The 14,547-nt window shown below is 48.4% G+C and overlaps 2 protein-coding genes across 15 annotated transcripts in view; one reads left to right on the top strand and one right to left on the bottom strand.

Moving 5' to 3' along the window:
* Window positions 1–11,446, top strand: part of LOC102444267 (acyl-CoA dehydrogenase family member 11-like) — a 42,789-nt gene extending 31,343 nt beyond the window's left edge. The window contains exons 15-16 of one of the 2 annotated variants that reach the window (XR_012899646.1): window positions 9,388–9,519; window positions 9,654–11,446. The gene's annotated coding sequence lies outside the window, so the exon portion shown is untranslated. The remainder of the gene's footprint in view (window positions 1–9,387; window positions 9,520–9,653) is intronic. The other variant, XM_075917031.1, reaches the window with a different exon arrangement.
* MTMR3 (myotubularin related protein 3) overlaps window positions 1–14,547 on the bottom strand; it is a 101,061-nt gene that overhangs the window by 7,837 nt on the left and 78,677 nt on the right. For 7 of the 13 annotated variants that reach the window (XM_075917016.1, XM_075917017.1, XM_075917015.1 and 4 more), the window contains 4 exons: window positions 13,064–14,462; window positions 8,442–8,552; window positions 7,231–7,319; window positions 2,923–2,949 (listed from right to left, as the gene is read on the bottom strand). In XM_075917016.1, the coding sequence (XP_075773131.1) occupies window positions 2,923–2,949; window positions 7,231–7,319; window positions 8,442–8,552; window positions 13,064–14,462 (1,626 nt within the window). The remainder of the gene's footprint in view (window positions 1–2,922; window positions 2,950–7,230; window positions 7,320–8,441; window positions 8,553–13,063; window positions 14,463–14,547) is intronic. The other 6 variants (XM_075917022.1, XM_075917027.1, XM_075917018.1 and 3 more) reach the window with 3 other exon arrangements.

Here is a 14,547-nt window from a genome sequence, read left to right as displayed (position 1 = left end):
GAGAGCACAGAGGAGAAACGAAGCGTTGGAAGATTGAAATACGGGGCAGGGAGACTGGGATCAAAGTGCGGTCTGCCCTCAGGATCCCATAAATATCTCTACTCCGACAACAGTAGAACCACGGCCCATCCTACTTCTGCCGTCCAGACAATGTGAAAAACCACCCAGAGCCATGCAAAGCCCCAAGACGACCAGCCCTGGGTTTCATGCTTAGAAAGTGACCATGACTATACAGCGGGAGAAGCAGTCCAAAACACATTCCTGTCAGGTGTCAGTCGGTAGAGGCATGCTGGCTCGTGCACCTCCGGGATACGATTAGAATCTCGAAAACAACAATTCTTCATGCCCAGCCCTCTAAAGCCTGGCTCTGATTGGCCGAAGCTGACGAGAATGACTGCTCACGACCCTCCAAACTAAGTAGGAATTAATTCTGTAGCAGTAGGATGTTGTGATCGTACGGACTAATGAGGGAAGACCTTGATTTCCTGCTGCCAACACACTAATGCGCAGAAATGTCTGCACGGGTCTAGCAGCTTTGGCAAATCTTTCAGTGCTAGGAGACAAGATTTCTTGATGCTAGAGGCACTGAGACCACCGAGACCGGGAAAATGACGTTGGCTCTGTTCTAAGGCTACGTCTAGACTTCAAGCTTCTTTTGGAAGAAGCTTTTCCAGAAAAGCTTCTTTCGAAAGACAGCGGCTACACAGCAAAAGCGCAATGAAAAAGCGATCTGCTTTTTCGAAACATAGCGTCCACACTGGATGTTCTCTCGCATTTCAGTTGTGATTACTGTGAACAGAGCGGCCATCAGGACACCTGTGCTTTTTCTTGGAGGCCTCTTCTTTCGAAAAAACTCCCTCTTCCGCGTCCACACACGCCTTTTTCCGAAAAAGCTTTTTCGGAAAAAGGCTTCTTCCTCGTAGAAAAAAGTTTACCGCTGTCAGAAAAACCCCTCCGTTCTTTTGACTTTCTGTCGAAAGAACGCAATTGCAGTGTGGACGTAAGCACAGTTTTTCCGTAAAAACAGCCGTTTCTTCGGAAAAACTGTAGCATAGACATACCCAGTGATACCAAAAGCAAAGGCATCTGACGAAGTGGGTCTTTGCCCACGAAAGCTTATGCTCCTACACTTCAGTTAGTCTATAAGGTGCCACAGGACTCCTCGCCGCTTTTGCAAAAGCAAACGGAAAGTCCATTTCTTGCCTCGTTGGGCTAATTCTTCCAACTCTGCACAGCAGCTTCTGGTTATAAACCTCGAACTTAGTCTCACTTTAGCTAGACTCGCCCGGTGGTGTTTGAAATCTTCACAGGGACTCCATTACAAACTGCTATTAGGAAAAACATTCAATGCGATGCAAACCAGAGCAGCTCAGATAGTCCACGGCTCTGCTTGCGAGAGGAACACGGGATCGGGTAAGCTAAGTTCTACCACTAATAAACTAGAACAAAATAGCTTTCTGCAAAAAAGCAGCAAAACCTTTAGAATCTATTTTAGTTTGGCAGCTTGTTTTCGGTTTCCAGAAGGTTCTTTCCCTCACTCCTCAGGAGCCAGTAGAACCTGCCACGTTGTGCGCCTTGGATTCTGCTAGACTCCTTTTTCACTTCAGAGGTTCACTCAGTCTTACCCATTTTGCCTTCTGTTTTTTGCCGGAAACCAGAGGTTCATGAGAACTTCTTATTCCTCCTCTGTCAGATGACCTCACTTTTGCTTTCCAAACATCTTGCTACCAATTCCGCCTTCTCTCACCAAGTAGTGAACATCTACCCTAGCCCTTCCTCCACCAGGCCCTACTTGGCCAAGACATTCCTAGACCATCCACACAACACTAGACTACAGGTTTTTGTCAACAGAGGCTTTTGTAGGCAGAGTGTCTAAACTGCATCCAGTTCTGTCAACAAAGCAAGCCGCTTTGTTGACATGAGTGTGGACGCAAAGGACAGCGTAGATGCAAGAACACCTTCTGTCGACAGAACTCTGTCGACAAAAGGCGTTACTCCTCGTAGAATGAGGTTTACCACTGTCAACAAAGCTGCCAACTTCTGTCAACATTATGTCGACAGAACTCGGCAGTAGTGTAGACGCAGGTATAGTTTTGTCGACAAAAGTCCACTTTTGTCAACAAAACCCTGTAGTCTAGACACACCCTAAGACACACAAGGGAAAGAGGTTCAGAACAAATTGGTAACAACTCTCCTGATAGGCTCCCTGCAAATAGAAGCGAAGCACTCACAAGATGCATCTACACAGACCCTACACTCGAAATAAGATACGCAATGTGCGTGACACAAATTGCGCATCTTATTTTGAATCAGCTTGCTTTGAAATTTGGTGGCGTCTACACCGTGCCAAATTTCAAAATAACGTGCTACTTCAAGCCATTATCTTTCATGCAACGAGGTTTACCGGGATGGTGAAATAGCGCGCCCATTAGTTCGAAAATATTTCGAAATAACAGTGTGTAGACACAGGGTAGCTATTTCAGGATGACTCCCGAATGACTATCTATCTGATCCCTTGACCTAGAGCAGATTCAACTGTAGGCTAAGCATCCAATCTTGATTTACAATTTGTCAGTGATGGAGACTCCACCACGACTCTTGGTAAATTGTTCCAACGGCCAACTACTCTCCCTGCTAAAAATCCAGGCCACATACACCCACTCTGCATTCGTTCCTTGTTTGTCCAACAAATGACTCCCGAAAGCGGCAGTTAGGTTGAACTGCGAGGTGCATTATTAACAAAAATCGGAGTCCTAAAGTAACTAAAATCCCAGCAGTCCGCATTATCCACTCAGGACTCATTTCTCCTGTTTTCTGGACAAGTGACGAACAAAAGTGAAGGGAGGGGGGGAAACAAAGTTAGTTTGGAGACGTTAGTGAGGAAATCCAGAGAAGCAGACAGAGGCTGTTGCAAATGCTCACCAGGTTTGATCAACACGGTCAATGTCCCTGCAGGAAGGGGAGAAAGAGCTCAGAGATGAAACTAGTAAAAGATGCAAATGCTGTGCACAAGGGACACGGATGTTTCCTTAGCTTGCTCAAGGGTACAAACTATATATGTGGTTATCCACCTTATTTTTACCCTCACAAGGCCACCCCGTAAAACAGGATTATCGAAACAGTCTCATCAGAAAACATTTGGTCGTCTTGTTGCGTAGATCGCTTATTTCTGACTAGTCCCGACTCAACCGGTATCTCGGCAAGGTTGGAAACACCGAGCAGGTCATGCAATACAGAGTCCAAGCGGCAATGTGCAATAAAATGTGAATTCTTCACGTTATTGTAATTCCCGGGTACTTCGGCACATCCAGAGCCGAACAGGAGCCCCCTTACGACCTAGGCCTGGAACGTTGTAAGCTAAACGGCAAAAGCAATTCAAGGAGACAGGGGAAGCAAGGTGTCAATGCGAAATGGGACACATTTGGCAAAGGACAACGCAAACAAGCACACACTCGCAAATGGACAGAGGAGACACGCGTCGGAGCTCAGCTCGCCCCTAACGCTGGATGTATGTGATTTTATGATCGAGCTTTTATGCTGTTCCCCTGAAGCTGTAAGTCAGAGATACAGATGAGGAATCTTGGGGAAATCAAAACTGCTCAACTTCTTCTGTTCCCTCTTCACTCAGGTTCAGCAGGGCGGCTGTGTTAAACCAATGAGCAGTCCTGTGGCACCTAAGGGTATCACTACACTACAGCGTTATTTCGAAATATTTAATTTCAAAATAGTTATTTCAAAATACCTTATTTTGAAATAATGCGTCTACACACAAAATGCATTTCAAAATAGCGCATCCACACTGATTGGACGCTGAATCGCATTTAAGGTCAGTCGGAACTGGTTCCGGCAGAGCATTAGGTCAGAAGTTACCTTGTGGCCCGGGCAGCCAGCAGGGCACCCTGGGAAGGGCTGGAGGCCCCCTATTTCGAAATAAGCATCTACATAGCACTTATTTTGAAATAGCAATTTTGAAATTGGCGCTATTCCTCGTGGAATGAGGTTTACCAATTTCGAAATAAGCCCTCCGCTATTTCAAATTAATTTCGAAATAGCAATTGGCTTGTGTAGATGCTAGGAAAGTTATTTCGAAATCACGCCTGTGATTTCGAAATAACTTTGCTGTGTAGACATACCCTAAGAGACTAACAAATAAATAAATGTATTAATCTCTACGGCCAGGTCTATACTACAAGGGAAGGTGGGCTTAAGGGACGCAATTCCAGCTATGTAAACAATTTAGCTGGACTCGACGTACCTTAAGCCAAACTTTGGCACTGTTCTCACAGTAGGAAGTTGACAGGAGAAATGCTCCCGTCAACTTCCTTTACTCCTTGTGACACAAGAAGTACCGCACCCTTCGTGTTCGATTTAGCCGGTCTTTACTAGACCAGCTAAATTGAACACCAGATGATCAATCGCCACAGCACTGATCTTCCCGTTAATAGGAGGTGCCACAGGACTGTTCGTTGTCTTCACTGGGTTTATCTATCTTCTCAAAAGGACAATATAAAAATGGACACAACGCACAGCAGCCACTTTTACAACTTGCTCCTTCAAAGGGCAACACAGCCGCAAACACAGATGATCGCCACCTGTTTTCGTGCTAACTTCTCCGATCCTCTTGTCTGTGTATCCAGCAACAGGATTCGGTACCTCTTTGTTCTCTGACGATATGCCTTACAAAGAAGGCGTTCCGTACCTGAACTGGAAGTTCGGTGGTGTCTAACCCCTAACCGTACTCCACTAAGAGTTACGCACATGTGCCACGTTCCCAGAGTTGGAGCTTTTCAAAGGAGTATTACTCATCATGTGCCCTTGTATCACTCCATAATTTCGCCTGAGGCAATAAACGTTAGGACAAACCGACTGCATCTCCAGTTCCTTCTCTAGAGCAGACATACCAAGCAGAGGGAGGGAAGGTGGGTCTGGAATACAGATAGGCAGGGCTTGACAAATAATACAATTTACTCACCCATGGCGAGTAGATTGTAACCTGGAAGAGCCAGGTTTGGGCGATCAGCGCATGCGCAGAACGATCTGCGCATGCGTAGATCGCCGGACAGTGCAGCTGGCGAGCAGGGCTCGCCACGGTCCAGCAAGCCATGCAGATAGGGATTGTACATCTCAAAGAACCTCACATTGGAGGGAAGTAACCACCTCTACTTCTGAGTGAGTGAATCCCTATTGTATTCCGCGGAAAGTCCCAGGTAGGATCATCCCAACTATCGGTGGCAGCGCACAATACATTCTGAGATCTACTTGGGAATTGTATTGGGAATTCCCCAGACTTGGGAATGACAGACTTGGGAATGTCTATCAGGGATGGTCTAGACAGTACTTGGTCCTGCCACGAGGGCAGGGGACTGGATTCGATGACCTCTCGAGGTCCCTTCCAGTCCTAGTATTCTATGATTCTATGATTAATTCTCAAGAGTGGAGATGGCCTATCCCTTAATGTACCGGTTTGTTGAGGTTGAGCTGGAAAACCGTTTCACGTAGAAATCAGAAACCTTACGGAATGTGAGAAAAAAGGTTTTCCCTCTGCGGGCAAGGTAAGGGCCGTGAGGACAGCAGGCAGGAAGCCAGAGGGTCAAAAGGAAAGGTCATTAACGGAGGTGACATCTAGATTGAGGAGTGATACGTGTAAATACCTGTTCGTTCAGCCTAAGGCCCTTCCAGAATCGTACTATCGGGATCGGTAAATACTGAATGTCCCTCTACTATATTACTGCAGATTGAGCTATGAGATCTTCAGATAGAGGAAAGAGTCTACAGAGCCATTGGGCACCAACAGACCCACTGGAACGAGTTAAAAGGTTTTAAGTGATTGGGGGGGATCTAATGGGAGACGGGACCCTCGCGTGCGTGAGAACAAGTGGGGATCTCACTGTTTGCAGAGAGGACAGTTCGGGAGCACTTCCAAGTCTCCCACAGAGACAACGGGACCTGATCCCTAGGCAGAACCAGGACCAATCTATCTCAGGACCAGTGACACGTGGGATGCCGGCAGAGCTGTTGCAGGAGGGATATGTGGGTGCAGAACTGGGACTGGTGGACCGGGGGAAGAGTCGTGCCTTGGACGTGCCTTCTAGTCGTGCCTCGGAACGCATTGCTTCTCGGTCGACGCAACGGTCTTTTTGAGATGTGGAGGATGACTTACTACGGTGCTTCTGCGCCTGGTTCGTGGCTAGGCCACAGCACACAGTCTATAGCACCGTTACTGATGGCAGATTGCATAGGTCGATACGGGGAGAATTGCAGGTTTCCCGTCCGTGTGTACGGGGGGGTGCTGAAAGGGGGATGAGGTGGGAGCTGTTTGATGGGGAAACCACCAATGAGGCATCCCAAGTTGAACAGAAGACGCAGTCAGTCGTAAGAACAGCCAGACTGGGTCAGACCAAAAGTCTGTCTATCCCAGGATCCTTGTCTGCCAACAGCAGCCAATGCCAGGTGCCCCAGAGGGAGTGAACAGAACAGGGAATCATCCAGTGATCCCACTACTGCCACCAATTCCCAGCTTCTGGCAAACAGAGGCATGGGATACCACTCCCACCCATCCTGGCTAAAAGCCATTAATGGACCTAACCTCCATGGATTTATCTAGCTCTTTTTTTAACCCCACCCTTTGGACCAAACCACAAGGCGATGCAAGGGTACACGTGTGGACCAACGATATTTTGAAAAGCTCCGGATGCACGTACATCACCCTTAGTGGAACACAATAGGGACCAAAACTCAAAGGACCACCTGGGATTCTCTGTCCAAGCCAAGATGTTACCTAATCAATAGGCCAGGGCCGCCTGCCCTTTCTTAAACTGCTGGTGCTATCTAGCATGCTCCCTTGCCAGCAATAGGGGCTAAGGTCGAACAAATGAGGTATGTGTCCATTTCAAAATCCTTTCCCCCAAGCAACTGGGGGTTGGGTGAGAAGAGGAGGTCAGGGTGGAGGAAAAGGACAGAAAGCAGCAGATGCCCAGCCGGCAACTGAACAAGAGCCGATTCCTAGGCAGGTTGTGCAGAAAGGGAAAAGGCGTAGGCCCTATTTTCGAACATTTAAACGTGCTAGCAAAGAGCCGACTGTCTCGGAATCCCAATTTTAGGGACACAGAAGGCCGACTCAGTCGGAACAGGCCCAGAGCCAAGAGCAGGTGTGGGTTCGGAAAGAGATGTCGCAATTGAACTGGGAACCCAAACGAGATTGGATCCCGGGACTTTCCATGGACAGCTTACCTGCAGTGGTGCTTCCTGCTGGCCAGCCAGAAGGTACTGTCGCAGCCATAGCAGTGTGCCGCGAGGTGGTCTGGAAGCCATCGGGTCACCTGGAAAGAAACAAAGCACAGTGACAAAAATTATCAACGAGACTGCCCTGGAAAAATCTGTCTGGTCCGACGTGCACAAAGATGGCTCCGTACCCTACTACTTAACCTGAAGAGATTCAGTGCTGGCAGAAGACAGAAATCTCCTCGGAAGTCAATCCAAATTCCCTCCAACCACACATATCGTTCACTGAGGGCACGTCTACACCGCAGGGCAAAAGTCGAAGAAGACACGCAACTTCTGCTACGTCAATTGCCGAGCTGAAGCCGGACTAGCAGAATTTGGCTTTTGGCGCTATCTACGCAGCAGGAAGTCGAAGGAAGAACATACTTCTGGCGACTTCCCTTACTCCTCGTGAAATGAGGGCAACAGGAGTCGGAGAAAGAAGTCCCCCAACGCAATGTTATTTCGAAATAACGGCTTGCTGCATAGACACGCTCTTTGTTATTTCGAAGTAACAGCCAGCTGTGTAGACACGCACGATGTTATTTTGAAATAACGGCCAGCTGCGTAGACGCACACGATGTTTTTTTGAAATAACGTCGGTTGTTCCTTAATAACGCTGCTGCGTAGACACGCACCATGTTACGTCCAAATAACGTCAGTTATTTCGAAGTAACAGCCAGCTGTGTAGACACGCACGATGTTATTTCGAAATAACGGACAGCTGCGTAGACGTACACGATTTTTTTTCGAAATAACGTCGGATGTTCCTTAATAACGCTGCTGCATAGACACGCACCATGTTATGTCCAAATAACATCAGTTATTCCGAAATAACGGCTTGCTGTGTAGACACGCGCGATGTCAGTTATTCCAAAATAAGGCTGCTGTGTAGACGTACCCTGATTTCTCTCTCTGTTTCAAAGATACCTAAGCCAAACACGCTTCCTGGGAATGTGTTAGTCCAAGTTTCCCTCAGCTATTATCTGTCCCTGGTCTCTCCAACCTGACCGAAGAGGGCTCCTCGATACAGATCTGTGAAGTGTTAGCTATAAGTGAGGGCTGGGGATAATTTACAAGTGCTGGTGACCATGGGGCCGTGGTCCGGCCACGTTTCAGAGATCACGTCCTCACAGAAGGGAAAGAGGGAGGAGTTTCACAGACGGGGATTCAGTCTGTACCTCGGTGTCCTGTTTATCCACCTGCTCCCAGCTGGCTTCAGAGAAAATCTCTGTGCTGCAGCGAGACAAGCAGTTCTGATCCAGATTGCTTTCCGAGTCGGGATTTGAGGTCTGTTGGCAAACAAACACAGCTGAACAGGCCCTGCACGCACACCCGTTTCCGCACGAACCAGAAGGAGACAGCCGGGAAGGGGGGAGCGGTGCACCTCCTGTTGGGCTCAGCGAGGCTGTGCTTGGACCGGAGGGGCTCAGGCCAGACGTACTTACATCCCCGGGGATTTCGGTTGTGCCAACACGGACAAGAATTCTATCTGGGGATGGGACTAACTATGCCGTTCATGTGGTAGTTTGTGTGTGTAATGGTGTACGACCGTCCTTTGGGAAGATGCACACTAGGGATGTTAAATATCAGTTACTGAACAGTCGATTAGCCTCGTGAATTCTTATCGGTTAGTCGACTAGTTTATAATTCCCAGAGGTGGGGCCAACAGCCCAGTCCCACTTCCAGGGAGCCCCCCGGCCAATCCGCACTGCTGCCTCTGGATCAGGGCAGGATGCCAGGTGGGAGGTGGTCCGTGAAAGGACTCAGTTGAAAAAACAGCTCCCCTCGCAAACCAGCTGCCTATCACCCAGTGCTGCTGCCTCGGATACAGAGGCAGCAACGCAGGGTGGCAGCAGCCCCTGTCCAGGGCAAGAGCTGAGCTCCCAGACCCAGTGTGAGCCAGAACCGAGCCAGGCTACTTGCCCACCTGGCTCCTAATACACTTTCAATACAGAGCCGCAGCGGGGGTAGGTCCTTGACCCGGCGCGAGTCAGAACTCAGCCAGGCTACTGGCCAGCCTGCTAAAAAATTTACTGGCCAGGGGGAGAGGGGAATGCGTGTTGTCTACAGCATTAACCGATACGTTATTGGTTAATCGACTACACTATTACATCCCTAATGCAGAGGAAGGAGTTAAGAGGTCATTTCCGCAAGCAAGCCTGATGCTGCCTCGCCAAGGAGAATTTTATTTCAACTCGTTTCGGTCAAGGGAGACACATTCCGGCTCTTCCAGACCTTTCAGTGCCAGCCTCTGAGGTGAGGCTAGAGTGCAGGACTGTAACGACCGGGTAGAGACTAGAACCCAGGTCTGTAAAGGTGCCTCACGATGCGGAAAGGCGCCTACAACGATACTAGGTGCCTAACCCTTGTTTGTTTCAATCTGCCTATAGGGTACACACGGGGAAGGCCCTCCTCTCGATAAGAATGCTCTGAATTGAGGCAAAGGACCACAGTTCCGTCAGCAACCCAAGCTCCAGTTCACGAGAGAAGATCACTTTAGATGATGCTCAGCAGACCTTCCATTTAGCAGTTATTATATTAGAACATGAGAACAGCTGTACTGGGTCAGACCAAAGGTCCATCTAGCCCAGTACCTTGGTTTCCGACAGTGGCCAGCACCAGGTGCCCCAGACGGGGTGGACCGAAGACAATGATCAAGCGATTTATCTCGTGCCATCCATCTCCATCCTCTGACAAACAGAGGCCAGGGACACCAGTTCTATCCCCTGGTTAATAGCCTTTTATGGACCTAACCTCCACGAAATCATCTAGCTTCTCTTTAAAACTCTGTTCTAGTCCTAGCCTTCACAGCCTCCTCCGGCGAGGAGTTCCACAGGTTGACTACGCGCTGCGTGAAGAAGAACTTTCATTTATTAGTTCTAAACCTGCTACCCATTAATTTCATTTGGTGTCCTCTAGTTCTTCTATTATGGGAACTAATAAATAACTTATTAATAAATATTGTCATTCGCCGCAACCTGGGCAGCCCCTGAAGTCGATGCAAACCTCTCCCAATGTTCTCTCAATCAAACCCCCTTGATGCTTCCAGCGAACGCTTCTACACATTGCTCCTGGGGGAATTCTACGCTAACACACAAGGAGGAGGTGGTGCAGAATTCATGTTCTGCCCAGATTTTCCTTCCTCCCCCCCCCCCCCCCCCCGGCAGAGAAATCGGCTGCAGAGCTGACGGCCACCACAAGGTGACACTGTAGCTTGCAAACCGAAGACACTGCAGGGTGGAGGAGGAGGAGGAGGAGGCGGCCAGTTCCCGACAGCTGCAGCTCCTGGCATGCCCTGAAGGAAGGAGGCAGTGTGAAATTTGGAGAAAATTGAATTTTTGTTTTAAGTATCACGGCATTTTATTATTTTTGTACTTTTTACACCCAAAAATTTCATCACAGTCCAGTATTTGAGCTTTCGGTCCGGGAAATAAACTGAGAAAATACCGGACATATAAATGTCCAGTATTTTCTAATTAAGTAAGTTTTATTATTATCAAGTTATGATGTGACTTGTGCGCGAGTATTCTCTTTCTAGGCCTGCACTATGCACTACTATGCCGATTTGCTGCTTGGATACACATATCAGTACGTAGCTGCGTACTGCCTAGCTGATAGACATGCTCATGCCGTGTGAGCGTGTCTACCATCAGGCAGTACGCAACTATGCAGTAATCTTGAATATTTTCCTTTATAAACATACGATTCGCGACAGTGTTGTCCTTTGTCTAGCTTTCATCTTTCTCGTATCTCGCCACGCTCTTTTAAGCTAAGGAATTTTTTTCAGCAAAGAACCTGCTGCTCCAAATTTATTAAAACTGGTTCAATGTTTTGTTTCAATTCCTGTGTCAAATGCCGGAGTGGAAAGAATTTTTAGTGTCATGGGTAATCTATGGACCGATGAACCCAACAGATTGAGTGTTGAGTAGGTAAGAAGTCAAGTTGGTGGGTTTTTTAATACACCTTTCACTTGTTTGGAAGCAAAAGATAAGTTTTCGATGATTGTGGCAAAAACCACTCGCCATCCCCGTACTGCGCATGCGTGAGATCCGCACTGAGCATGCGCGAACGGCCAGTGAACGGGGTGACCGGTTGAAATCTACTTGCCACGGGCGAGTAGATAAGCGGATTTGTCGAGCCCTGGTAATATAGATTGTCGTCAATAAACTTCCCGTATCATGTATGGTTTTTTTTGGTCCGGTATTTTTGTTGAAACCATCTGGCAACCCTAGATGCGGGGCACCTCTCTAGGGGGTGCAGATGTCTGGACTGGAGGTCTGCGGGGCTGGTGTTTAGGCTTGGGGGACAACCCGGGGCTGTCCCGGCTCTGGATGTATCTAGGCTCTGGATGGGCTGTTATTGTCTATATTATAGACAGAGTTACTGACAAATATTTTGAAATAAATTACCAAAATAACTCACCCACACTGGTGCGATGCTATAATGTCATTTTGACACATGAAATTTGGAGCATTTAAAAATACGGTGGGCAGAATTTTAAATTTTTCGCACAGAACTCCCCGCAGGCATACAACACGCAAGCATTGTAAATGGAAACCTTTTGCAAGTCGATAGCTGTAGGAAATATACACTCTCGATGCGTACTGTGAAAGTGCTCATATGGGATCAATATCCCAGCATCCTCTGCACTGCTCGAAGACGTGGGCCCCTGCCCCAAGTTTACAATCTGAGAATTCCTTTATGCCTCCCTGCCTATCCTCGCCCGTCCCATCTCCCCGCCATTCCTTCACTTCCCCCGTCCCCCGGCTCAAAACAAAAACTGTGTAGACACACTGCAATTAGCCTCAGTCTACAGCCTGGCCAAGATGGGTGTCAATCAGGGCCGTCAAGCAATTAAAAAATGAACGATACGTTTTTAAAAAAAGTCACGATTCTTCACTTTTCATCATGCTGTTCAACAACAGAATACCAACATCTGTAGATGTTTTTTGACTTTTTTAAATATGCCGATTTCAATCGTAAGCCAGAATACCAAGGGTGCAGTGCTTGTTTTATATTATTTTTATTACACACAGCTGCACCGTAAAAAAAAAAAAGATCAAAATATACAAGTCAGCGCATGAAAGGGCGTACAAATGGTTAGCATCGGCTGGCACATGAATGCCATCCGACATGGGCTACAATAATGCTTTGCCAACGCTTGGTCTTACTTTCCAATGAAAGTGTTGATAAAAAACGGGCCACATTCTCTCCGTGAATGGAAACAAACGTGTGTGAGTAATCGACTGATCAAGAAGTAGGACTGTAAGGACTAGTAGGCTGTAAGGCCTGGCCTATGCTAGACCAGGGAGGTCAAATTAAGGTAGGCCATCCAACAAAATGCATACCCAGATTTGGCTTATCTTAAACCGAGCCGCCACAGTGTCTACACTGTGGGAAGCCAATGGGAGCACACGCTTCCCTTCCTCCTCACAGCTCGATGAGTACCTGATGCCAGCAGGGGCTGCCCTCAGCATTCGATTTTGGGGGGGATCTACAAATGATCTACTAAAGCGAATGCTAGAAGACTGACCTTCGGAGGGCTGATCTTCTCTATAGAGTACGTTGTTTTTGAGTACAATTACGTGAAAAAAAATCTACATTTGTGATTTGCACTTTCACGATAAAGAGACTGCATCTGAATGTGAGACCAGCATGCCCTTTCAAGCATGACTGAGATGCTTTATTTTTTTTTTAAGTTGCCGTTACCAGAATTCACTGGCTAACCAAAGAGCTGACTCAGCATTGTGGATTCGAGAAACATCAGGAACCACTCCACGCCTGTCGGTGTTCCACTTACCACGTCATCCCCATAGTCGCCGTTGAAACGGAGCGAGCTATTTAGGTTCTGGCTCTCCAACCGGCTCTTCAGCTCCTGCACTTGCTTCTTCAATATTTCCACCTCCTGCAGGTGCCCCGTTTCGATCTGCCGCAGGCGCTGCTGGATAACGTCGGTGTAGACCGGCATCCCATCATCGTCCAGGTGGCTCCGGGCGGGCTGATCTGGGCTGCTGGCGGTCGGTTGCTTCCCAGAATGGCCATGCGCCCACTTATGGGGCACGTTCCTCAAGTGAAACTGAGCTGAACTACAACTAGCTGCCGAGATCTGCCGGCTCAGAGAGACTTTGATCCGCTCATCTTCTCCGTTCATACAGTGTCCATTGGTCGCAGGGTATTTCGGGGTAATACTAAACCCTGGAGGTTTCTCTGTCACTTTGTTCTCAGTTTCCAGCTCCCCGTTACACACAATCTCATCGTTACATTCGGCGAAAGGCAAGGCACTAGGGGAAGGCGTTGAGCTGCGGGTGTGGTTGCCATTAGAAGTCCTGTTTACTTTCGTTCCCATTCTGTGTCGCTCTACCATGGTGTCCCCGTCGGGTTTGTTTTCGGTCGTTTGAGAAAGCGCCTCCACACCATTGTCCACCCCGTGAAATCCGGGGCCAGGGTCTCTCTCCATCAGCTCTTGCTTTGCTCCATGTTCTGTGAGGGTTTCGGTAGAACTGTCCACATTGGACGTTTTCACTTCATGGTGGATCAGGCTTGGCTCTGGGGTGCTAAAAGGGCTCTCTGTTTCTACGTGACGCCTACTAATCTCTTCTTCCACGTCCTCCACCCGACTGACAGTCCTCTCCAAGGGGACAGAGTGGAGTTCTTTCGCCAGAGGGAACGTCTGGCCAGCGTGACCTATGTCCACAGGCTCCTCCCCTTGTCCTTTCAGCTCTGAAACACCTTGTGAAACTGGATGTGGCTTGGACACTGGATTGTTTATTAAAGGGTCTGTATCCACCTCCGTCTTTTCACAGTGGCCATCGATATACCCATCAAGATTTTCAGTTCTGGTCTCCTTGCCCAGGATAATTTCTTCTTCCTCTTTGCCCATCGTCTCCAACGTGCCCCTCAAGAGCTCCTCCAGACCAACATCCTCTTTCGTGGCCTCTTGCAAAATGTTCTCCATTTGTCCCTCGGCCACGCCGGCTGCGACGGAAAGCTCTGCCCCCACCAGAGCCCTGCCGGCTTTGCTCAGGCTGTCCCCATCAAACGGATCCTCACCGGGGCTGCCCAGGCTGCTCAGCTCCAGCGACCTTCGGTGCTCCTGCCACTTTTCGTTGAGGCTAGGGTCGCTGCTGCGTCGGTTCGCGGTAGGCACGTTGCTGTCGCAGGCTGTGGTCAGATTGTCGAACGATCTTGTCTTTGGTAGCCTGCGCAGGTACAAAACAATCAGAATCCAAAGTTAATCAGTGACTGTTGATTACAAAGGTTTTCAGTAAGCTCCTCCCACTTGCA

Source organism: Pelodiscus sinensis, unplaced genomic scaffold, assembly GCF_049634645.1.
Source record: "Pelodiscus sinensis isolate JC-2024 unplaced genomic scaffold, ASM4963464v1 ctg67, whole genome shotgun sequence".
Lineage (NCBI taxonomy): Eukaryota > Metazoa > Chordata > Testudines > Trionychidae > Pelodiscus > Pelodiscus sinensis.
Note: the sequence above shows the minus strand (reverse complement) of the source record. Positions and strands in the feature narration are given on the sequence as shown.